This window comes from Leptinotarsa decemlineata, unplaced genomic scaffold (genome assembly GCF_025532065.1).
Source record: "Leptinotarsa decemlineata unplaced genomic scaffold, Ldec_3_MD MMD2_tig00003557_RagTag_RagTag, whole genome shotgun sequence".
Classification (NCBI taxonomy): Eukaryota; Metazoa; Arthropoda; class Insecta; order Coleoptera; family Chrysomelidae; genus Leptinotarsa; species Leptinotarsa decemlineata.
Genome location: NW_027412590.1, coordinates 483,834 through 510,095, shown reverse-complemented (window position 1 = coordinate 510,095; position 26,262 = coordinate 483,834). Strand labels below are relative to the sequence as shown.

At 34.8% G+C, this 26,262-nt stretch overlaps 1 protein-coding gene across 2 annotated transcripts in view; it reads left to right on the top strand.

Annotated features, from left to right (window-relative positions):
- Positions 1 to 964: 964 nt before the first annotated feature.
- Positions 965 to 26,262, top strand: part of LOC111516690 (collagen and calcium-binding EGF domain-containing protein 1) — a 58,173-nt gene continuing 32,875 nt past the window's right edge. Inside the window, exons 1-4 of one of the 2 annotated variants that reach the window (XM_074178154.1) lie at positions 967 to 1,390; positions 5,385 to 5,638; positions 8,866 to 8,991; positions 20,190 to 20,338. In XM_074178154.1, coding sequence (XP_074034255.1) covers positions 1,379 to 1,390; positions 5,385 to 5,638; positions 8,866 to 8,991; positions 20,190 to 20,338 — 541 coding nt within the window. In that variant the 5' untranslated portion in view covers positions 967 to 1,378. Of the gene's footprint in view, positions 1,391 to 5,384; positions 5,639 to 8,865; positions 8,992 to 20,189; positions 20,339 to 26,262 lie in introns of both variants that reach the window. The other variant, XM_074178155.1, reaches the window with a different exon arrangement.

Below are 26,262 nucleotides of genomic sequence, written 5' to 3'. Positions count from 1 at the left end.
AAGGATGTCTACATTTTTGATAAAATTCGTTACAGCTCAAAATTAGGTATCGAAAGAGAATCTTATCAACACGTGGAAATTCACAAGTCGTCTCTGTTGGCTGGGACTGACAGACAGTTGACATGACATATGTCAGGGGCATTAATGATAATATCTTTTTCGATTGATGACCTATTTATTTTGTAGACATTCATATTGAATATAGAATAAAGAAAATAACTTTCGTGTAATTTCTAATAATTTTATTATTTGTTACGAACGGTCTCGGTTTATTACACCATTTTCAAGTTAATTGAAAATGGTCATATAGATGAAGCTGAAGAAGTTTTACTTCAGACGTGTGGTCCAAAACAAACTAGTTTTTTAATTATCTTTATACAAAAGCAAACTTTATCGAGTGAAAATGCATTTCATTGTCGTAATAACCGAAAAATCATAATATAGACATTGGGATAAAAAACTTGTTATTTAACGTAAATGTATGTGTGGCGTATGCGTTTCCGTATGTGTGTCTGATTTGAATGTGGTGAAGTTTCATTTATTTTGTGATTTAACTTAAGTTTCACTCACTAATCTAATACAAATACTCATGGAACTGTCAAGCAGAAAAATTAAGGATTTAAACACAAAAGACACTCAAAGGATCCGCAAATTATTTTGGCAGTTACCAAATATTTTTCGAATAACTTTTCAGCCGAATCAACAAAATCTTTGTCGCGAAAGTTTTTTCCTCCAAAGTATGTGGTATCTGCTCTGAGATCAACCATAAAATTTGTTCTTTGTCTCATCGCTTCAGACAATGTTCAGCGTAGTCATACACAGAATGTAATATATGTCCCGAAAATAGTTTTACCTAACGTGAAAAATTAATTTTTTTTTCATTATAGTTAGTAACATGTGAACGCCAATTCATTTTAATTACATCGTGAGCAGTTATATTTCATAATTCAAACTTGTGACAAATTTAGAACTACCAGCAACGAGCAAAATAGCGTAATGAATATTCAGAAGCTTTGACATTGCCAGTTTTTCCAATAATTTATTTCCTTTTGAGTATGTCATAAAATTTTTTCGACTTCGTGGAATTTTTTAAGAGCACTCAATATCTGTTCACTGTTGTTGAAAACTTTCCGTGTGTAACTAGATCGTTGAGTGATTAATCCGTCACTCATCGTCTTAATGCCATCAATTTCCCAGCGTCGTTCATTTAGATTCGTGACTTAAAGTCATATCAGTAACACATTTGGTCACTTTGTTAATAAGTGGTGTGAGTGCTCGATTTAATTCCGGAGATAAATTGTGCGGTGCAGCATGTGGGTACTCATGTGAAGTTCAGTTTATCTGCTCCAAGAAATATATCATCTGGAATTGGTTACAAATGAGCTGTGAGGTAATAATGTTTTTTTCATCTCATGAACGTAATGAATTCAAATACATATCTATATAGGGAAAATGCGTTCTTACACAGATAGAATATCTATTTTCATTGATTCACTAAAAATATCAGTATTTCTTAAAATAAAGAACGTTTATATCAAATTCATTTTCTAGGCCACCTTCGAATTGCGTCGGATTCTTTTTTAGTTCATCATTTTATAAATGAAAATCAGTCAAACAGTCCTACAATGTTAATGGAGTTTTTTCCCAACACAAATCGTTTTTTCAACACCTCGACACTTGTTTCGATCACCAAATGATCATCTTCAAGAGGAAGATTGAACTGTTGATGATCTGAAGATGATCACCTGGTGATAGAAACACGTGTCGAGGTGTTAAAAATAACGATTTGGTGTTGGGAAAAAACTCCAGTAATATTCATTACTAAACCAAAGGTTCCAAACAGTACATCATAAAAACAGTTCTACGTCGATTCGAATCATGACTTTTGATTTTCTAGAATATCAATAAGAATATATTGTGAAGGCTTTTTTGTAAGAAACAAACCTATGCAGACGTTGCAGCGCAAAAAAGAGCTTATATATATTTCATTGCGTCGATTATGGTAAATTTACTCTTTACAACTCATGCTTATTTCGGAATCAATTGTTTTCAATAATTCTCAGAAATATCACTTATATATATATATTCACAATTGATTGCAGTGTAATGTCATAGAATTTGTTAACTAACCGTTTAAAACAATTAGAACATGTGCATCTTTGAAAACTCACATAATAAACAGTTTCGTTTCATTAGTTTTAATGAATTCCTTGATTGTTTTATTTTATTTGACATATTCATAATTTTGCAAAAACATGTTTGCGGTCTACCATCTGATGCATGCCTCTGTATTCCTTTCACGAGAATTTCTTTGACCGCCTGATAAATATGAGAAGTGAACGTATACACTTCGAAGTTTTCTGATAACTGAGGATGATTATAACACACTAGTAAAACAAATACTTCTGGAGCACAACTCACTCTGCATATCCATTTCAGTTATCATGTCAACAGAAAAAAACTGTGGCAAACGATCAAGGAATATAGTACAAGCGCCAGCGTACAAAGTAACGATAAACCATTTGAAATTGTACATAATAATCAGAAGGAAACAGACTATAAAAATAGGTGAAATCTTCAATGATGACTATACAACACTGCAACATATTTTCAATATTTCTCAGACCTGTAGATGAATCTGAAGTTATAACAATAATTAACAGTTTAAAAAGTGATTCTTCTCCCGGATTCGACAATATAACTGCAACAACCCTTAAACACATTGCTCCCCTTATTTCCATGCCTTTATGTCATCTCATAAATCAAATATTTACAAAAGGAGAATGTCCAAATCACTTCAAAGTTGCTATTGTCAAACCGGTCAAATAGGCAAATAGTTATAATCGGTAGTATACAGAGTAGTGAAAAAAATATTAATTATGGAATCCCACAAAGAACCGTCCTGGGATCCATATTATTCCTAATATACTTGACCGATCTATTGATTGGATCAGATGCTGATAGGACTTACTTTCTTTTGTGGATGATACTGTGCTTTACGTCGAAGTTAAACCTAGAAAAGAAGTCGAACAAAAAATAACCAGAGATCTACAATTCTTGACAGAATGGTTTGATACAAATTTAGCAATCATAAATTTGGAAAAAACTACCCCTTCTCAAACTATGAAACTGGGCTTCCTTCAAAGACAACTCATTTGACGTTACTTAAATTAATTTATCAACTTATCAACAAAAATTATATAACAGAACTCTTTCTTCTGAAAGCAACTGTAACTCTTATATATATATATATATATATATATATATATATATATATATATATATATATATATATATATATATATATATACATATATATATAATCTCGTTAGTCCTCAGCACCCAGAAGGTTTCTCTTTTGAGAGTTGTGGTTCGTAGGGAAAAACAGATTTTTACAAACTTTTAACCGATATAGGCGTTCTCAAAAGTGTATGAACAACAGTAATACACTCAATGAAAGTTCTCATTTTGTGACATTGATATCTGAAGACAGAAAGAAAAACAAGAAAAAATTCGGTCAATTAGGGAGAGGCAAGTTTTCTAGATTAGCCTGACGAGCTCCTGTCGACACATCAGTGAAGGAGAGCCTATTTTTCTGATGCCCCTACATGGAAGAACAGGTGAAGAACAATTGGACTCAAGGGCCTATTTGTTAATGATTTTCAGTTTTGAATTGTTGCCAGTGCAGAGAAAAAATCGTTTGTTTTATGATACTTCAAATTCAAGAAACACAAAACAGCGTTCTTCCTTCTAGAAATTGAATTTATAAATCAATTTGTTTCGACTGGAATCAAATAAGCATAAAATTATCAGCACCATACAGCGGCTGTATCGTTATCTCGAACATCTTAGAAGTGTTACTTAGTCGCTTTATGAATATAATGTTTGGAACTTATTTTTGTCGTAGAGTAGGGATTCTGCGTGAAGTAGTGCTCTTGAGAAATCTGATGCTATCTTGTTTTAGACTCACAGCCGAATCTAGGAATGCAGTGGTCAATGTTAAAGCTCCGCTTTTTTTTATCTGATATTCGAATTGGTTCAAGTATTTTTGAAACTATTCGTTCATGCATCTACTAATGCATCTAATTGAAATACACTGATATTTCTGAATATGCCGTCTACAACTAAATAGTTTTCATTGAATAATGGGATTATTTGAAAAGTGATTTCTGTCCTTTCGTCACTTCAGGTGGGAAATATGGAAAACAGATGGACATCTTTGGCCAAAGATCAAAATGAAACGTTATTCATTTGTTTATTTGATGATTGTCGACAGCATTTATGAAACAAACTATCATTATCTCATCTGTTTGGGGGTTATCGCCTTGTATCTTCCAGAAGTGATGTTGGAGTTCAATTTGAAACTATCAAAATTTTGTGAAAAAACAGATATCATATCAGCTTTTGATAAATCCAATCGATGTCTTGTGTGAGTCAAGAAAAATTAAATAATTTTTGAAGATCCTTCTTCAGTCCCATGAAGTTTGAAATTTTTCACCTTCCAATTCTGATGACTATAAGAAAAACAATTATTGAAAACTTGAGAAGCGATAGGAAGCATAGTGCTATTCTATTTCTTATTATACTATGGTAACTCGCTTCAATACCTCTTTCACGGAAATCCATGTATGCAGAACAATTTCAATTCCAAAGTTTTATCTGGCCAGAGTTCATCATCATTCATGTTCAAATGGAATTGTTAGAACAGAAAGCATGAGTAGAATTTGCCAATTCTATTATGTAAATCGCTTCTTACGATAGACATGATAAACTCTAGGGTAATACGTACAAGCTGATATAATGCATGATAAATCACGAAAAACTATTTTATACCTTTTCAGATCATCAAAAATTTGTGTAATTATAATTCCTCACTTTTGCTGCAGTTCCCCAAGGTACTTTTTTTCGGTACCTTTGGAGCTGTCTGACTTGTCCATCTAGTCCAAGTCTCCCGAAAACGCTGCAGCCTCTTGGGCTTATTACCCCAAAGTACTCACTATTGTATAACTTATATTGAATTCCTTCATATTTCAATGGTCTCTACTCCTACACTGCACTACTCGTTAACTATACTGTGATATGATCAGGCTTTTGTTGGTGATATCTAACATTTTATCTGCAACTGTAGCAGATATTGACAAAGGCGATAGTCTAACTGATTTACCTTGCAAACTGAATCATACTATGATACAGTTCATTTCCAGATGCTGCAAATTTGGTTGTCAAACCTCGCGCCCAGAAAAATGTTCTGTTGTATAAGTTCTGGTATATAAATGTAGTTAAAAATTTGTATAGAGTTTCTAGTGGACCTAGTACGTACTTAATTGAACAGACAATGAGTTGAAGTGCCTCGTTCGGTTGTGAGATACATGAATGACTTGCAGGTTTCAGATTATACCGGTGACATAAACAACGTTATCTTCACATCGTCAACTTCATCGCCAGGACATGTTCTGAACAAAAGTGGAATTATGGATACACTTCTTGATGTACTATCTACTTCGCTGAAAAATATTTCTCTGCCATTGCTGTTTGTGTTTCTCGTTCTGATTGGTAATGGTGAAAATACTAATGAAATCGTTCGAAGCCAAGACGGTTACTCTCTTGATTCATTCCATGATATGGCATTTGGAAATGAGTAAGTATAATATTGTTGTATTTGTAGATTCAGAATACTCAGTGCAAGTGGTAGTGCAACCGATTTATGATCGATTAGTTGTGTGTTCGAACCAAACATTTATCAGTTATATATTTCATTATTTGTATCTTTCGATTCTGCTACATGACTGATTACACTGCAAATAACAATGATGTTCTTGAAGTGGCTTTAAGAGTTGTTAATAATACCTACCCATAATTCGATGTTAATTACAACAGCAGTCGATGCCGCTGATATCAATTGAAATAAACCTCAAATATCAAAAATTGTCAACTGAATACAATGAAATCCAATATCTAACTGAACTATCCAGAACTATGTGAACTTATCAAATTGTGGTTTCCACTGTAACAAAATATTGCAACTATGTTATTTTTCAGTATTCTGAAAATCCCTGGGTGATATATTCGAAAACTAGTATTATATTATTTTTGAGACGCCTGGTATGAGACTTTTGTTGAATTTGAGTTAAATGCAAAATCTGATACTTTCCAACCAAGTACAAAAATTTATTTCATTGTCATATTCCTACCTATTGAAAAAGTGAAAAGCGCTCAACATAAGAATGAAAAATGAATGAATAAAAAATGAAAGAAAACTGAAGTTGACTGCAAATATTGGCCAAAGGAAACCAACTATTTGGAAGTGCTGAAAATAAACGCGAGGAAGAAAATAGAAAACTATTGGATCGGCTAATCAAAATATAAATGACTATATCAATAACAAGTTTGACAAATCTTTAGTCGTCTTACCAGTCAATCAAGCGCATCTTGATTCAGCAAATTAATTGAATGATAACTTTCTTTAATATGTACTGAATGTTGAAAATCAAGGTACAAATGAAAATCCACTTGAATTTCTCCTACCTGACATCTTGTACTGACTCACGTTTTTGCATATAATTAGTGGAGAGAATATAATTCGTAATGGTACATTCCAATAGTTGTTTTGAAGAAATGTCTTCATTTTCTGTCACTGAGTTCATGACGAATTTTCAATTTTTGTTTAGAATTTGTAAGTCAGCTGTTGTATTAGCTGTTCATAAAAATGGCGAACAAATATTTGTCGAATCAGTTTGTCAACTGCTTTCTCTGAGTTATTTCCTTCATTATCAAATTGAAGTTTGAATTCATTACCAATTGTGCAATATCAAATGAATATCAATGAATATTGATTTCAACTTAGAAATCTCTCTCATAAATTTCACAACCGGTTCATATGGATTATTTTTGCACTAAGCAATTTGAGAGCATTCATAGGTCTTTGATCTTGTAATATACTTGCATTTTTTTCATATAAATTGTACTGATTTTGTGGAAAGTTGTCTAATAATTGAAATGGAATATTTTCTGAATGGAATTTTTGATGGAAATATAAATAATTACTTGTATTGGATATTGCCTTGACATACTTAAATCAATTTTCGTAGCAACCCCTCAGGAAAATAATGCATTATGAAACATTGATGAAGTTTTCATTTCAAATATATTCCTCAGAAGTTTGAACTTTTAAAGACATCTTCATAATTTTTGTAATTTCAATCATACCCCGTCAACCAGCTGGTTACTAGTGGTGTTTTATATTTTATATCTTGTTATCAATTTCAATACATTTCGAAAAACACAACAATGAGTCTATATTAATTTCTTTAGTCGGATACAAGCCTTTCTCTATGGTAGTTGGACATTCCATGATAATGTGTTGATTCAAGTGGATGGTTTTTCCACTTCTGGCAACAATTCATATAAATTTCCAAATATTTCATTTCTGAGATTTTATTTAATTCGGAAGGGCAATTGCATTTTTGAAAATTTTTCTGTGAACATTTTGACCTATGAATTTTGATTGATATTTCTCACTACATTATTATATTATTGTATCCAGTTGTTATTTATTTTTCATATGGAAATGTCTCTCAAAAAAGTATTGAAATCATATGATTCCATTCTGCCAATTTAGACTTGAGTAAGGTTTTCGAAAGTGCCAACCACTGCATTCTGTTGGAAAAGTTATTTCTTCACGGAATAGGGGATTTTCTTCATACCTTTTGAATTCTCATTTGAATAAAAAAAACTCGAAAGTTCTGTATCAAAGAAAATATTGTAGAGTACTTTTCGGATCTAACTCAAAGAAGAAACGATATTCCAGAAGCTCTCTACTCTTTAAAGTTTAGTAAATGATTTGTATGAAATATCTGAACTATCAAACAGCAATATTATAAAATATGCCAATGATCCTGAAAATCATACAATGAAGTGTATTAATTAGTCTCATCAAGTTATACATTAATTTCTCAGCTAAAAAGCTGGCAAGTAAATCCTATGCTATTTGAGTTTTGAAAAGTCATGTGATCGTTGCTCTCAAAACAACATATGGTAAAGTATATCCCTTTCTGAAGTACGGAACAATACTTCAGGAAAGAAGTAGTCATTTTGAAAAAAAAATTACTAACGAACGTATATTGATTATGAAATATACAGATTTTTGGCGAAATAGAATCAAAAGTATCTATCTGTATCTACGCTTGTGAGATGTTTGTATTTGGATATATACTAACAAATCGAAATTTGAAAATGATGTAGATGAGTATAACTATTGCACAGGACAGAAAACAAAACTAATTTTTTTTAAAGCATATTTTAAAAAATACGGAGAGGATCACTATGATGCTATTGAGTTTCACAACCGGTCATTCGTATTTATAGCAGAACGTTGTAGGTACTAGACATATTTTCTGACATTCCGTTCGTTTTTGATCTCTTATATGATATTGAACTATATTCATCACACGAATTTTTTGACAAAATCGATTCCGCATAAATTTTCATATTATTCCATTGTTCACGTTGTTATAAATATCTTTCAAATTTATATTTTCAATTTTCAACATTTCGACTTTTCAATCTCAAAGTAGTGACTTTCCTCTGATATTAGTTTTCATCTAGCTAACTAATAGTTATTCCACTTTGCTACTCTAACTATGATTTTTTGTAATTTTGACAAAATATTTTTGTTACGGTTACCACTGTTCTTCAATATTGCTCTGAGTACACATTCATCCTGAAAAATATGTGCTTACTGTGATTTAGAGTTAGAACTTCGCATAACTTGTGAATTCGAAATTGATTATGCATGTTCGACACTATAATATGTTATTCAATCCTAGAAATGAATTGAATAAACATCGTTACATCCGATCATTTCAGCATAGAAACTCTCGAGTGTCCATCAAATAACGTCATAACATCGAAATACAAATGTAATGTGAATGGTAAATGGATAGATTGTAACAGAAACCACTGTTGTAAGGACTACACATTTGTAGGAGGACAGTAAGTATGAATGAGTTAATATTGACAAAACATTTTCAGAAGAAAGCTTTCATTAAAATGCCCTGAAAAACAAATTCAAATCAAATGAGACTCATCAATTTGTTGTTTTACACAATGTACCTGTATGATACACAAACTTGCTACTACGTTCATCTTCTCTATTTTTATCTGCACAGGTGAATCTCGAAACAAGTTTATGTATTATATGCATCGTGTAATGTAATAGATTGCTGGATTCGATGCACTTTGGAGTTCATCTAATACTATTCAGAGCAAGTTATTATAAGCTCCATTTCCATATGGATATATCCCACATATTCAGCATTACGCCATCGATTTTAGACACTCGACACCCTTTCGCTGATGAATAAAAAAACTAAAACTATAGGAAGCCAATTTTCCGCTGATACAATAACTCATTTTCGATACAGATTGGTCTTATGTTTGAAAACGAAATAATGTAAATCATGCATGCTACCAGTACGCTCTATGGTTTCTATACTATGAATTGCAACAAATATAGCTGAAAACATTCGGAAGAGAAAACGGGCTCACAAGATGCTGAAAAAACAAAAAATCTCTTCTTCAGCCATCTTCATCATTTCGTGAAATGTAGTGTGAGAACAAATCAATAATGCTTATTGAAACATTCATCGTGAAATTGTTCGCAAAATAAACGATGCTCCAAGTATATTTGGAATATCATGTAAAGCAAAAGAAGCAATCCAAAAATTCCTGGTGCTTTGAAGAATGAAACTGAAATCTACAATGAACCACAAGGAATTTCTGATGCAATTGCTATTTTTTCCGGAAACGTTGGAATTTCATTTGACATGTCTTCGTATCATACCTTTGATATCTTCGATTACCAGTACCTATAAACGATTCATTATTCAATATTTCCTGAAGTGTGAACTTCTTGTTTCACTCGACCCGACCCCTAACCGCTATGAACTAATCATAACCCTCTTGCTCCTTCAGTCCGTTGAAAAAGAAGGTATCAACTCATCAGTTTGTCTGCACTCTTCACCTGAAATTACTTTTTTTTTCGACGAAGATTATAACATCTTCTACTCGTATTTTATTCCTAATGGTCCCTTCATTATTTGCGTTTCTCGAAATATTAAGGAGTCAAGAACATTTCGTATTTCAATGTAAATTCAGTAATCTCACTCACTTTCAATACATTTTCAGAAGGGCTATATATTAAATATACAACACGAATGAAAACAAATAATTTGTTGAAATGCTGACGAATTATAAGTGTCATGTATTCCTGTCTAATAGTGTCAGGCGATCTCGTCGGACGAGAAGCCATTCCTGTAGAACGTCTTCCGTCGGTGAACATGATGCTTCTCAGAAATATTTCATTTCCTGTAATTCCACTTTTCACCGTTGTATGAAACCGTAGTGCCTTCAAAAATTTATATTTATCAAATCGTGTTATAGCTGCACAAGCTGAGGATGAAGTTTGTTATTTTATTGAAACTTCTGGCAACTACAGGATTTATATATCTTCAGATTTTGCTTCATTCACCAATACTGAATTCTGAAATTTTTGTCAAAGCAAGACTTGTTAACATTGAGTTATTTCCATGAGTGAATACTATTTCTATAACAAATAATTCTACCTTTGTATATTTCATGATAAACTCACATAGTTTTTAAGCAAATCACATAACAATCTCTTCAGTGTTCACTGTTCAACAAAACATTACAGAATATTTCAGAATGGATTTCAGACAGAGAGCAGACAAAGTAACACGGGAATTCGGTATTCTGTTTCATAAAATCGGCTGAACTTTATCTGGAATTGACGAAAATCGTGAATACAAATGGTCCTCATATTTACAAACTGTTTTAGCGTTTGCTGAGCCAACTTACAAAAGGAATTCCAGATCCTAAGTGAAACAGCTCAATTACAATTATTTCATTCAGCTTTCTGATGAGATTTAACTCATCCTATCTGCATTATCGTGTTCAGTATTAATATAATTTGTAATTGTATACTCAGTGGTATGGTACTACTTTGAACATGCCTAAAGAAGTTACTGTGTGGTGAAACATTGGACTTATTTTTCACGGAAAATTTCATTTTCCAAGTTTCACTTCAGAAATGTAAATAATGAATTGAGGATAATAACAATAGGAATCCAGTACGATATTTTGTATGTGAGATACACTTGTATGAAATTTGCCCTTATTTTCCATTCTTGGATTTCCACTTCTTGACTTTTATCCGTAACTCCATCCAAGTTATGCACTGAAGTAGATAATGATTTCGACAGTAACTAAAAAAAAGCTGTTTTTCTGTTAATCAGCTGTCGCCCCCATACAAACGACAACTCTCAGAAGTTTAGAAACTTGTGCGAGCTAAGGACTATCGAGGTCTCATTTTTTAACGTGTGATTCCTAACACGAATTGCAATCGTAAATTCGAATCTAACTCGGATACGACTTTGGCGTGAGCAGTTGACAAACTCTGACAACAATAGTGAAATTTTATAGCTTTTCGTGGATTATATTTTTTTATTACAAAACACAAGCACCACAGTGAAGTCCTTAAGGCGATTTCAGAACGGTACCTGTGTGCGAAAGTAGCAATTCATATTGTATTTGAATCGCTGGAGATTAAATCCACTTGGAAAAACGTTCTCAGCAAATGTATTCCACATAAACGAAGTTCTCCAAATGGAGGAGTTTTGAAATAGTGAAGTTCGAAGTTTACTGAGTTGAACCTCAAAAAGTATCTATAGGAGAGAGACAAATCTCCAACCTTTATTCGATGTTCCAGGCTATCAAGGTTGCAAGTGATATTCGCGTCTCCATTCAGGTGCATGGCTCTTTTCTGGATGGAATCTAGCAACTTCAGTGTATGTTTGGAGGCAGAGCTCTATACATGAGAACAATTCTCCAAAGTAAGTCTGATCTGAGCTTTATGAAGCATCAAAAATTGCTGAGTTGTGTACAGTTTTCTAGTTCGGAACAGTGTTCTAAGCTATTGAGAAGCAGCCTGCAAGTCGTCTTGAGTTTGTTCAGGTTGGAGCCCAGCTCCCTTACCCTTTTGGCTGATCTTTGTCGAAGAAGGACAAATGGGTTCATGACTGGGATATTGACGGCATGAAGTCCTCAGACATCAGTGCCGCCCTTCACGGGGTACCCCTACCTGGCTGGGATGGGATGGATGAAAGATCTGTTCATTCTTTAACAGGTGACATGAGGGCCATATTCAACAGAGTGTCGGGGCCTTCTATATCGGGAGGGGTCGTCTACAGCCTAATCTATAGCTTTCCTGACTAAAGGATTTTCGTGAGTTTCCGCACCTTCAAAAACTCGCCGATTCCTCGTTTGAATTTTCATTCAATTTTTTTATTCAATTTTCATGTCAATCAATTATTCAGTTACATGATTTGTTTTCCGTGCGATTTACAATTCAAATGTCTTATCATATAACCATATATTACACAATCTGTAGCCACCTAAGCTAGGCTTGTGTCGTGGCTACAGACTGACATGAGGTGTGTTATATAATGTATAATAAAATAAATACAAAAAAAGAAAAAACTAAAATAGGTCGTTTGGTTACATAATACTATCCACCTCACTAGGTTGAAAACCGCAGTTGGAGAATGATGGCTATAGTGAGGAAATAAGAAGAGAGAAAGAGAGAGCAGGTAATTTAGCTTAAACATTTTCAAAGATATCCTGCAATTGATCATAATGATTTCTGATGAAAACTTTCAGTTCCTTCTTCAATTTATGATAATTATTAATATTCTTTAAATGGAGTGGTAGCTTATTGTATAATTTCGGGCCAAAATATGTCACAAATTTCTGGTTATGACTCAATCTACAGCGTGGTATGGTAATTGCTTGGTTGGAGGTCATTCGCGTATTATAATTATGTGAAATGCTGTTAATGGGGTTCCTACAAAACCATAATGAACATTGATGAGCGTATAATTTTCTGACTTTGAACAAACCACTTTGTTCATAAAGTAACTCTGTAGAATATCTCCTATCCTTTTTCAATGCGATTTTGATCAATGTATTTTGTATAACATCAAGATTATGTAGTGATGTTTGAATAAGCCACCCCATACGAAGATGCAGTATCTAATCATCGACTCCACCAAGGCACCGTACACCGTCAGTATGACATCTCTACTTAGGATACTTCTTAGTTGGAAAAATTTTCGAATCCGTTTGCGGAGTTTTTTCACTATGTGATCTATGTGATCATTCCAGCGTAGAAATTGGTCGATCATGACACCTAAATATCTGATAGAATTTGTTTTATATATTCGGGAACATCCACAGTTTTGGTTTTCTGTACACGTAAAAATTTGTGAATCTTAATGAAGTTTTCGTCAGGTTGATCATTTCTTGTTGAAGTGAAAGTTATAAATTTAGTTTCATCTATGTTAAGACTCAATAGATTATTACTTAGCCAATTATATATCGATTTCATTCCTTTGTTTGCGTTTTCATATGTTTCATTCCAAGTTCGTCCCACAAATACTACCGCAGTATCATCGGCGTAGGATAATAGTTTTCCTTCGAAATTGCTGATATTAAAAATATTGTTTACATAAAGCAAAAATAAAAAAGGGCCTAATACTGTTCCCTGAGGTACGCCCATGCTGACGGGTAGCGTATTACTATATCAATCATTAATTTTAACTATCTGGATTCTGTTAGATAAGTAATCTTTGAAAATTTCGAGAGGCATTCCTCTAACTCCAATGTCGTGTAACCGCTGAAAGAGGATATCATGATTGACGGTGTCGAATGCCTTGGCTAAGTCTAAAAATACAGTGATGCATTTTGCCTGATCCTGAAAACTATTGAAAACATTATTTGCCAATTCAAAAACTGCTCCTTCAGTCGATAAATTTTCTCTGAATCCATATTGAGATTTGGAGAGGATCCCATTTATGTTACAATAATCAACGAGTCTATTTTTTAAGATCTTTTCAAATATTTTAGCAAAGTTAGTGATAACTGTTATTGGTCTGTAGTTATTTGTTTTATGTTTATCCCCAGATTTATAAATCGGAGTTGTGATAGGGTCTTTGAAAGCGGAAGGAATTTTACCAGTCAAAAAAAATTGAGTTGAAGATATGACATAATGGCTTTAATAGATAGATTTGAAATGTTTTTACGAAGAATACTGAAATTTCATCTGGACCAGGTGAAGTATTGTTTTTCAAACCGGAGATTATATTTATAATTTCAGTTTCAGTTACAGCGTGCAAGAATAACGAGTTTTTAATGCTTTTTTTAATTTCCGATGTTGACTGGGCCGGTTTTTCTATTTTTTTCGACATGTTTTCACCTACATTTATGAAGAAGGAGTTGAATTCATCTGCTACTTCTTTATCTGAGCTACATATTTGGTTACTGTCGTTAATTATGTCAAATTTCCGGGATTTACTATCTTTAATAGTTTCCCAAATTTTCTTAGTATTTTTTTCGGCGTTATTAATTTTATTTTTGTAATATTCGTTTTTTGTTGTCCTGATTAAGTTACATAAAAAGTTTCTGTAGCGTTTGTATTCATTTGTATGTTCTTCTGAAGGATTCTTTACTGATTTTTGTTTGAGGTAGTCCCTATGCTTTATTGAGTTGAGTAAGCCGAGCGTCATCCAAGATTTCAATTTGGTATGTTTTCGTGTATTATTTGATTTAATTTGTGTACTACTATCGATATGTAGTGATACTTGGTTAATAAAGCATGTGAAAGCTAGTTCCGGTGCATCTGTTTGGAATACTGTTTCCCAAGTTTCAGTGCACAAGAAGTGTTTCAATTTATTGTTGTTGACGTAGGAATTGGGTATCGCGGGAGTTTCGTCTTTGGATTTTTTTATTCATATTCAATTCAGTTTTAATGGAAAGTAGTAAAGTATCATGGTCACTTATATCTGTTTTGAAAATATAAGTCTTTATATCCTAATTTTAATATATATGTGATCGATCAAACTTGGACCTCTCGTTGGCTTGTTTAAAAAAGAAAAAATCCTGCCTCTGCCAGCATGCATATGTATCTGTTTACCGTAGTTTCTGTTAAGTTCAAAATATTTACATTTATGTCGCCCATGAATATGTTCACATCGCTCATATTTTGGGTTGAGAAATAACTTTCTAGATCTGAGAGATACATATCCAGATTTGTTGAGGGGGGCCTATAGGAGCATGTTAGTGAGTATGTGATGTTATTGATTTCATATGAGATTTCTATTAGGTTCACTTCAGATACGTGCTTTATGGTTGTTGAGTACGTAATATTACTATTTATATATACTATTACACCATCGTTTTGGTTACACTGTGATTTATTATATAGAATATGAAAATTTGGGATTTTAAAGTTTTCGAAGTCTTGCAGTATCCATGTTTCAGAGAAGATTATTATATCCATATTTTTTGTTTGTATATTTTCCAAGTATATGAGAAGTTCATCAAAATTTTTGTTTAGACTCCTGATGTTGAAATGAAATATGTTAAAAATTTGCTTACCGCTCCATTGATTTTTACTCTCTTCGAAATTGTGACAAACTATCATTCCAACATATCAGTTTTGAAGTTTAAGCAAATAGTGATTTAACAAGTAGATATCAGAAATTGTAAATTGCTCCTATGCATATAATGTTAATAATTCATTATCATTAGCCAGGTCGTGAAGTATCAACAATTGAAAATCAAGTATTCAGAGAGGAAAAGAAAAGAAGAAAAATATTATTATTATCAATGAACATAGAACATTAGTACATTATGTTAACTGTGTTGTGTATTGAGTAATGTCAGCAACACAATTTATGGACTCCTTGAAACTCCATGCATTTCTCATACCAAAAACGTTTTGTGCTTCTTTCAGGATAATTCTACGTTTTTTTGTCAGGTCTTCTGCAATGAATATTTTCTTTCCTTTGAACTTATAAGCATCTTTAAACAGCTTGGATTTCAATTCCGTGTTTGCTAACTTCAGTATAATAGGTCTGCTTTTATTAGGTTTATCCATTTTCCTGCCTATTCTGTAGCATTCAACTATATTGTCATTTCCTAAATTCAGACCAGTATTTATATAGATTATGGATTTGATTTTATCTCGCAAGTTTTCTTCCTCATCAGCATCTTCGTTTACCCCGTATACACAAACATGGGTGGCTTTCATATTCTGATATATATCATCGACTTTTTGTTCCAGGAGATAATTGGTCTTTTCCATTTTATCCACTTTTTGCTGTAGATGGGATGTTCTTTCAGCCTGAGTTTTTAGTTCCTCTTCTAGTTTCTTCAGTTTTTGTTCAATTTTGTCTGTTACCTTTTTTACTATTCCACTAATGAAATCTCGATCTTGGAATATTTCTTGAAGGGATTCTTTTATGAGGGAATTAATTTCTTGTTTGTTTCTGGTCACAGACATAACTTGGCTTGATGTGGTTTCGTTGTGAAATGACACACACTTCACTTTTCACGGGATTTCACAACCACTTTGTACCGACTAAAACCTGTAGTTTTCAAGGAGCAATTTAACGTAGGTCTATTCACTATGAGACATGAACATGATTGAATGGACTGCCGAATGGAAGGCAGCTTCAAATCTCTGCAGATGACTTCATTCCGCACGAACCAAGGAGCATTCACAAACATCCCCATCACTTCATTTTGCAATACCTCCAGAATGGAAATATTATATTCCGCCGCTTGTCCCCGGACGCCTGAAGCCTACAGGATGACAGGCTTGCACATCGTATTGTAGATGGTAATCTTGTTCTTCGAACTCATTTTAGATTTTCTGTTGATTAGAGTGTACAGACTTGCTATCCGACCCTCGATCTTTGACTTAACGCACATGATGTGCGGGTTCCAAGTGAGCCTACGGTCTATTAGAAGGCCGAGGTACTTTACCCGCGTTTGCCAGTCTATCTTCCTTCCAGAGATTCTCACTTTTCTGGCCGGAGAAGATAGCAATCTTCCCATGGTTATCTCCTGAGTCTTGTCCGGGTTCACTCGGATCTTCCAATCGAGGTACCGGCGCTCGAGGTCGTCCAATGCACGTTGCATATAGATGACGCCGAGCTCTCGACTCCTGGAAGACGAGAAGAGAGCCGTGTCATCGACGTATAGGGATATCTTCACACGCTCGGGCCTCGGAAGGGCCCGAGCGTGTGAAGAAAGAGCACAGCCCCTGTGGCACTCTAGCGAGGATATCTCTGTTGTCAGACAAAGAACCCTCTACTCTAACCTGAAATGTTTTGTCTTTCAGGAAAGACCCAATTAACTGGATCAGGCCCCGGGGCAGGTCGAACGCAATTAATTTTTGCAGAAGGCCTTCGTGCCATACACGGTCGAAGGCCTTCGAGATATCTAACAGTACAATGTGCACTTTTTGTTATTATTTAACTCTTGGATGGTGTTCTTGACCAGTCTTAGAGCCTGTAACTCAGTGGAGTGTTCTTTCCTGAAGCCAAAATTGTTCATCAGGCAGAACATTTCGGTCCTCAACTTCTTCGTTGAGCCTTTGGAGAACAACTCTTAGTCTACTCTCGTCGGCTTAGCCGTCGACGAGAGTAGACTGATCAGGCGATAGTTCTGTGGGAACAGCGGGTTCTGACCCTGTTTCTGGATCATGACGACGATTGCATGTTTCCACCTTCTGATGGAGTGTCTGAGGGTCAGCAAACTGTTTATAATCTGCAAAAGGCTTTCAACGCAGTTGAAAGTTTCAACTTGTTGGTTATCGAATCGACCCCCGGAGCTTCCTTGGCCTTCACGGCCCTGATGTAACCCTTCAGTTCTTTCACAGAAGCTGGACGGATGTTATCATCGTCATCTTTCCTGAGGATACGGTGAACCCGATCTTCCAACAGCATATCGCAGTCGATGTCGTCATCATCGTCAACGTTTAGTTGAAACTGACGTTTCATCGTGTCAGTAAAGGCTAACGATTTGTCGGCGGGAAAGTAGCGCACTCCGCGCTCTCCTTGAATGGGTGAGGGAGCAGTGTTCTTCCCCCTGAGCCTACGAGTGATTCGCCAAAGCTCGTCATCCCCAGGTCCGAAGGACTCCAAGAGTTCCTCCAACCTTCCGTTTCGGTGATCAATGATGGCCTGCTTGACTTGATTGGCCATCCTGCTTGCCGCAATTTCATCTCCTGGAAAAAGAGTTCGTTGATAGAGCCTTCTCAAGCAATTTCTCTTTCGAATCAAGGATTTGATACGAGGGAGAAACTCATTATAACTCTTCACTGGAGGTGGCCGCTAGAAAAGCATCATTCATATAAAGCTCGAAACGCTCAACTGCCGCATCGAGTTCGTCGGGAGAACGAAGTGCCTCAGGAGGAGCGCGCATCTCTCCGAGCTGAGTTGTGAAGATATCGCAATTCATCTTAGATCTCTTGCGATAATCAGGATAAGGAAGATCATCGCCCAATACCAGGATTACTGGATTATGATCGGAATGCAGTTCCGACAGAACGTAAATTTCGCTAGTCAGAGAGACGTTTCTGAGAAGCGCGATTTCTAGTACATCAGGCCTAGTCTGCCCGCGATAGTACGTCGGCTCATCTGGTCTCAGCACAAGATATTCATGCCTGTCAACATGCGTATGGAGCGCTTGGCCGTTTCTATTCGTGGCTCTGACCCACAGTCTGTGCTTGACATTAATGTCGCCAGCAGCAATTGTCGGAATGTTGCTTTCGATCAGCAGTTCATCCAGAGATTCTGGGAGTAAATGATTGTTCGGGAGGTTGTAAACTGAGATTATTCTGTAACAACCCCTGCTCAGTTGAATTTCCATGCCCACGGCCTCAGTTTCGTGTAATCAAGCACTGTCAATGCCGTATTGGACATACTGAAGGGATCGTTTGACAAAGATGTCTCCCCGAAACTTTCCAATTTGCTTATCAGGTTGTGGTTCCATGAAGTGGGAGGTTCTAGTACCCGGCAGAGTATTTAATGAGGTCACAGTAACTATCTTCACTGATCTCAAAAAGACTAAAGTTTCTCTCATGATCGCAAGGTTCTTGAAATATCCTTTGAATTAATATTGACCTAGCACACTCATCGGTGGCATACTCAATTTCAGTTAGCAAAGAAAAGGCTACAGTTATTTCTTGAAATTTTTTCACCAAGTGCACATAATATTGAAAATCATCTGAAATGAAAACATCACTTTCGTTTTCTATTTTTTCATTTCAGTACTCATTGATAGGAGAAGAAGTGGTCGCAATAAAATTACATTTTGAACGATTATTGAAATAAACCATTGTGAGTTTTGAACATAGTTTCTCTCGAAATTATGGAATTCATTTGCTTTGGGATCATTAAGACGAATATTATAGTTGGAACAGTTGATATGTTTTCCAAAAATGAAAAAATGTCGGATAAAAAATTGATGGTACCCTCTCAGCAACAAGTGATGCTGCTTGTCATAGCATACTGGAAATGATGCATTCGTAAACATTTTTTTCCGAAACCAATACCTTGTCCCGTTCATCGATTACAGTAATGTTTTTTCAACAAATGTACCTCATAATATTCAAGTACAACTAAAAACACCAGAGCCATTTCATTATCGATGAAGTTTATTACATTATGTAGGTTTTTATTTATGTCCACGAGTTCTGAACGACCGCATTCGCTTTTCCACTGGTTGGAATAATTATCACTTTGAGCCACTTTCGAAACAGTCTGTAGTAATGAAAAGCTACTTCATCTTACTGAAACCTGATATAGTTGAAAACTCGTTTGGGTTCATCCATTATACGGATCAGTGTACAGGCAAACCTCAGTATTGCAAGTATTGAATTTGTAAACATTTTTCATTATTGTCAAAAAGTAATGGAAAATATTTCGAACAGTTATTGAAATGTCAAAAATAGTTATTCGACATTATGACATTTATCATTTGGAATGTTGGTTTCTCACTAACTCTGATTTCCAGAAATTAAACAGAGTAGGATAAAGAAGTAAAAATTTTATCGAATACGTTATCACAACATTCTCTTTCTTGACTACGAATGATGGTACATTGTCTGTCGCATCAGAAAGTACTGAAAATGTCGCGTTACTACGTTAAAATCATCTGACTTTGATATCTTGGTTTGATCTTTGTACCCTACCTGCTCATTTTTGTTAACAACCAAATTATTGTTTTTTTAATCTGTTCCATTAATCAGCAAAAATAATTTTCAGATGCATTCATAAATCTGAAGATCCTTGTTCTATGAAGCTTTGTGAACAAAGATGTACTGTTTATTTACAGCGAGTTATATGTACTTGCTACCATGGTTATAAATTCAACCCGGAAAATCAGAGAATGGGAAAGAAACCTGTATGTGAAGGTAAGCTTCTTTCTATCCACAACATTAACCATTCGAATATTCATCCAACAAACATCTGTAAGAGATCAATACTATATACAAGGTGAGTGAGGATACATTCCATCAAATCATTATATAACCACCTTCCTATGAAGCTTGAAACAATATCAAAAGAATAACGATGAGATTGGAACCTTTGGTGTGAGAGTTGAATAACTTTTTTCGAAATCAATTGCCCTAACACCAAACTGATATTTTTGCACTCGACGCGCGTTTCGCCAACAAAGTCAGCATCCTCAGGAGAAGAAAATTGACACCTAGTCTAGTCTGGTTAGTCCTTATATACTAAAATTTGTTACCTGGGGTTGTATACCTGAAGTCCAATATGGAATTTCTCGGTAATTAACTACCTGCAAGTTCTTAGTAATTACTCTCTTCCTAACAGAAGATTAAAAAGCGGGCTAAACGGGATGGGTCTCTTATCGCCATTCATGCTGTTTTTACATTTTGCTATTTCTAGACTCTCACATGCATCGAGTAGCCTGGTGTCATGCACATGCTTAATCAGTTTCAGATTGATTTCACCAATTCTGTGGTCCTTGTCTAGAGCATGTTGGGCGACACTGGATTTTCCTATCCTTCCGTATTTCATGTGTGCACAATGCTCCTTGAAGCGGGTTTTAATCGCTTGTTGGCTCTGGCCGATGTATTAGCTGTTGCAATCTTGACAACTGATTTCGTAAATCCATCACCTTTCTGTTTATTCTAGTCTATCTTTTGGATTACCAAGAAGCTGTTGCAATTTATGAGAAGTTTTATATGCAACTTTCATATTTACTTTATCGAATATCTGTTGAAGCTCTCTCGTGTATTGGGGTTCATATGGGATTACTATAAACTTTTTGAAAAGTCGAAGTTTTACGAAGTGCGTCCCTAAATTTGCATTTTCTAATTATCCTGTCAACTATATCTGGGTTAAAACTGTTTGCTTCAGCTACATACCAAATCACTCTCTCATCTGAAAACGGCAACTTTCCTTCTTTTTCTACTTCACATGTGAATTTTATACTCTTACACCTGTTGTTTAGTGCTGAAAGGACATTCTCGATTCTGGTTATCCCTGTATCCACTACAGCGAATATGTCATCTACATACCTGATCCAGACCTTAGGGAAGTAACTGAGTTCTTTCCCAGTTTCCGTCTCGAACCTACCCATGAATAGGTTCGCTATAAATGGAGACAAAGGGTTACCCATAGCCTCTCCTTCACGCTGTTCATAATATGAGCCATTATATTGAAAACAATTTTGATCTGTGCAAAGCTCGGTGAGTTGAATGTATTCTTCAACAGCTTCATTTGCTGAGTTGTTCGATTTCAAACACTCTAGAGCTTGTGATATTGGGACGCTTGGAAATAAGGAACTCGCATCGATCGATACCAATAATTCGCCTTCTCCTAATTTAATATCTTTTATTTTCTCTATGAAATCTTGTGAGTTTTGAAAACTCGCATCGTTGGGCCGATCGGGAGATTTCCAAATTCTTTTATCAACCATTTAGCGATATTATACGAAGGCGAATTACTTGCTGAGACTATTGGTCGCATCGATTTTCCAGGTTTGTGTATTTTTGGTAAACAATATATCTTTGGTACTGTGGGATTTGAAAGTTGTAGCCTCCTGTTTAAAATCGGTGTGATCAGTGTTGTTGTAGCATTAGTCTTATTATTACAGAACATTATCGGGATGTTCTAGAAAATAAAAAGAACATTTTGGTCCTTCGAGCCGGATTGTGTAAAATTTTAAATAGTTCATAGTTTGTTTGAATCGGTTTCACTGAATTTTGTAATTTTCGGTTACCTACAATATTGCGATTCGTAAACTTACATTCATACGGAAAATATAAATAAAATTATTGTTCATTCATTTCACCTCATTTTGAATATAATCTTTCTAGGGAGTTTTTTATTTCACAGGCAGTGTATCGGTTTTTACAGTAACTGTTTTTGCTGCTAGTCCGCACCTTTACGGGTTTAGGGAGGCGGTGTTGCCAAATGTACTGAAAAGTAATAGAAGCTCTATAAAACTTATTTCATACCTTGAACATTGTGAAATTGTTTCTCAGATAAAAAAAAATAATTTAATAGATTGTTTCGTTATTCGGAATGGGAGTTACTGCAGCGGAAAGACAATTGAAAATGCTCACGGCTAAAAAAGAGTCATTATTTTCAATTTTGCAAAACCTTTTGGATTTATCCAAATCAATGAAAAATGAAACGGAAAAATCTAGGTTTTCAGCCTTATATAAGTCGATAGATTTGACGAAAGCGGATTTGATCAAGGTTATTGACCATATCATGGAGGTTAGTTTTGATGTTGATGATACGTTCACACCAAATTATGTAATTATTCAAACAATTGATGAAATGTGTTGTTACATCCATATTGCGGCTGCAAAATTTGAGAGAGAAGAACAGCAGACGAATGCTTCGCAAGGCAGTGCGGCGGCGTCATCTCTAATGCTTCTCAGGGTGATTCGGGTCTTCTGGGAAACACCAGTTTTGCGAGAAAGCTTCCTTCGCTTCCAAAATTGAACTTCCTGAAATTTCTGGTGATATTCGAGAGTGGGAAACGTTTTACTCAATTTTCGAAAGTTTAATACACGATAATAAATTGCTGACGAATGTTGATAAAGTCAATTATTTAGTGGGCCATTGGAAGGGCTCTGCATTGAGTGTTTGCACGGGATTGGCTCCTACTGGGGACAATTATGATATTATTTGGAAATCTCTTGTTGACAAATATCAAGATGAACGTTCATTAGCGACTAGTTATTTGGATCAGATTTTGGAATTTGGGCATATACAGGGGGAATCAGCAAAAAATCTTGAATCATTTAAAAAAAAAATCGATTGTGCGGTATAAGCCTTGAAAAACCTAAAGATGAAGGATTTGGCAGATTTTATTTTGGTGCATCAGGCACTTGTAAAACTGGATTCGGAAACTTTTAAATCTTTCGAAATGTCTGTTCGTGGTAAGGATATACCAGCTTATGAAGATGTAATGAAATTTGTTAAACAGTAAGCTAAAACACTCAATTTGAACCGAAATGCTACAACTGGTAGGGGGAATTGTGTTGATACGAGATCGCGTTCAACAAATAAATCTTTCTGTGTCACCCAAGACAACAGATCGGATAATAAAGAAAATACAAACACTTGTATGTTTTGTCATAAGGGTAGACATTTTTTGAGTAGATGTGAAAAATTCAAGCGGTTGACTCCATCTAAATGTTATACATTGGTTCGTGATAATAATTGGTGTTACAATTGCTTGTCTCCAAATCATGGTGTAAGATCTTGTCCGTCTGATCGGGTTTGTTCGGAATGTACCAGAAAACATCATCATTTATTGCATTTAGGGAGACCTTTGGCCGGGGTACAACATGACCAAGGAGTACATTGGCCTGTACCAAGTGAAGTTAATGCTAGTAGTGACGTCTCGAATACGAATACTACATCGAAACATTTTTGTGGAACGGCAATAAAGAATCGTAATAATACAGTATTATTATCAACGGTGATAGTAAACGTTCTGAACGGTTCAGGTCAAGGTCAAATGGCTAGATTTTTATTGGATAGCGGCAGTCAGGTTCATCTCATCACTCAGAAATGTTCAAAAAAATTGGAATTGAAAATATCTCGTTGTTCTGTTTCGGTACAAGGAATTGGTTCTAATACACATTCGGCAAGAGGTATCACAGACATCATCGTGGCGTTTCGGTATGATTCATCGGAGAAATATTTCATGCAGGCGCTTTTAGTTGATAAAATTTCTGATAGACTTCCAAGAGTAAAAATTCAACGGAGTTTTTTGGGTAGTTTTGGAGATATTCAACTAGCTGATGATAAATTTGATGAGCCGACAGAAATTGACAGTATCATAGGTGCGTAGCTCTTTGCAACGGTGATGGGGAACAAGAGTTATGCTCCTTCAACGGGATCACCAGTGGCGGTACAGACTGTTTTTGGGTATGTTATAATGGAGAAAGGTCCGATATTCAACTCGGTTTCAGACTCGAATGTATTTTTCGATTTGAAAGAAGAATCATCTCTGAATGAACTTATGACAAAATTTTGGGAAATTGAGCAAGTTCCAAAAAACACTTTACCGGATGTTGAGGAATTAGAATGTGATAAAATGTACACTAGTTCTGTCAACAGAGATTCAGAAGGGAGATTTACGGTGGCTCTTCCCTTTGAAAATTCACCCAGTACACTTCAATACTGGGTGAATATTATACTTTCTGAAACATGGAATGTTGATGTGTTAAGTGACTTTTCTATTCCTGATTTCACAATCTACTACAATGAATCAAAAAGAAATCAGAACGATGGTTTAATAATTTATGTTGAAGGTACAATTGCTTCAAACGCGTTCTCAACACCCATAAGTGAAACAAATCTATTAAGAGTCATATTACCAGTCTTGAATACAACAATTGGGATCACCGCGTCATATAGACCACCATCAACAAATACTCAGTTGTTTCAAGAGGATTTGAAAGCATACTTCTCAACTTTGTCAAAGTGCGAAATTGAAATTTTTATGGGAGACATTAATATAAATTTAATAACAAGATCTCAAACGAAGTCAATGATTATGTCAACATTTTAACAGAAAATGGTTATCTTCCATACATAAATGAATCAACTAGAGTAACCAATGAATCAAAGAGTAATCTGGATCACATTTTTGTTAGAAACTGTACAAACTCAAAAAATTATTCTTTCAACTCATCAATTATCGAAACCAGTCTATCTGATCATTACCCAACTTCATTATGTATCCGCAACGTTAGTCAAAATAATAAAGCTTCACGAACCATACGGGAAAATATCACTATTAAAAAAATTGACTATGTCAAATTAAAGGGCATCCTAACCAATGAAACATGGGCCTATGTTTTACAATGCGAAGATTTCCAAAGTTCATATGATAATTTTATCGACAAATTGAAGCAATATGTGAACCGAGCAACTAAACATCAAGTTATATCAAAGAATAGAAATTCTAAACTTAAACCGTGGATAACTCTGGATTTGATAAATTCGATAAAAAATAGAGACAATATGATAAAAAGGTTGAAGAATAACTATTCAGATGAGTTCAAAAATGAATTTACTGAATACAGAAATAAATTAAATAAATTAAATAAATTAATTAAAACAAAGAAAAATTAAAATTACAAACAGAGGTTACATGAAAACTCAAGTAATTATAAAAATACGTGGGAAATAATAAATGAAATCACGAATAAAACGGTAAAAAAAGAAACAATCACCTCTATCAATATGTCAGGTTCAAATGGTGAGGTTTTATCTAACAACAAGATGAAAGCTAACGCATTTAATGATTATTTTGTAAACGTCTAAAACTATTAATAAGCCTGATAATCTTCCGGAAGACTTTTTGAATGACAAATCTATAGGGCCTACGATACTTTCAGATCCAGTAACGGAAATCGAAATATTCAACATGAAAAGTAATTGTGCTCAGGGCTTGACGAAATATCAGCGAAGCTAATAAAAATCATTTATCCGTATATTGTAAATACCTTAGTGAATATTATAAACAAAATATTCAAAACGGGTAATATTCCAGTGCAATGGAAGGAATCAGTAGTAATTCCAGTTTATAAAGCAGAATTACCGACCGATCTCTCTAATAACTTTGCAAAAATTTTTGAACATACCTTAAAAAACTGATTTGTTGTATTTTTCGAATTCCATCATGTGATAACAAAAAAAAATTTGGTTTCATGAGTAACTCGAACTCCAAAGAGTCGGTTACGAAAACCGTAACCGACTCTTTGGAAAATTCCGATAAGTGCCTTGCAGTTTTTCTAGACTTAGCTTAAGCTTTCGACACGGTAGCACATGGCGA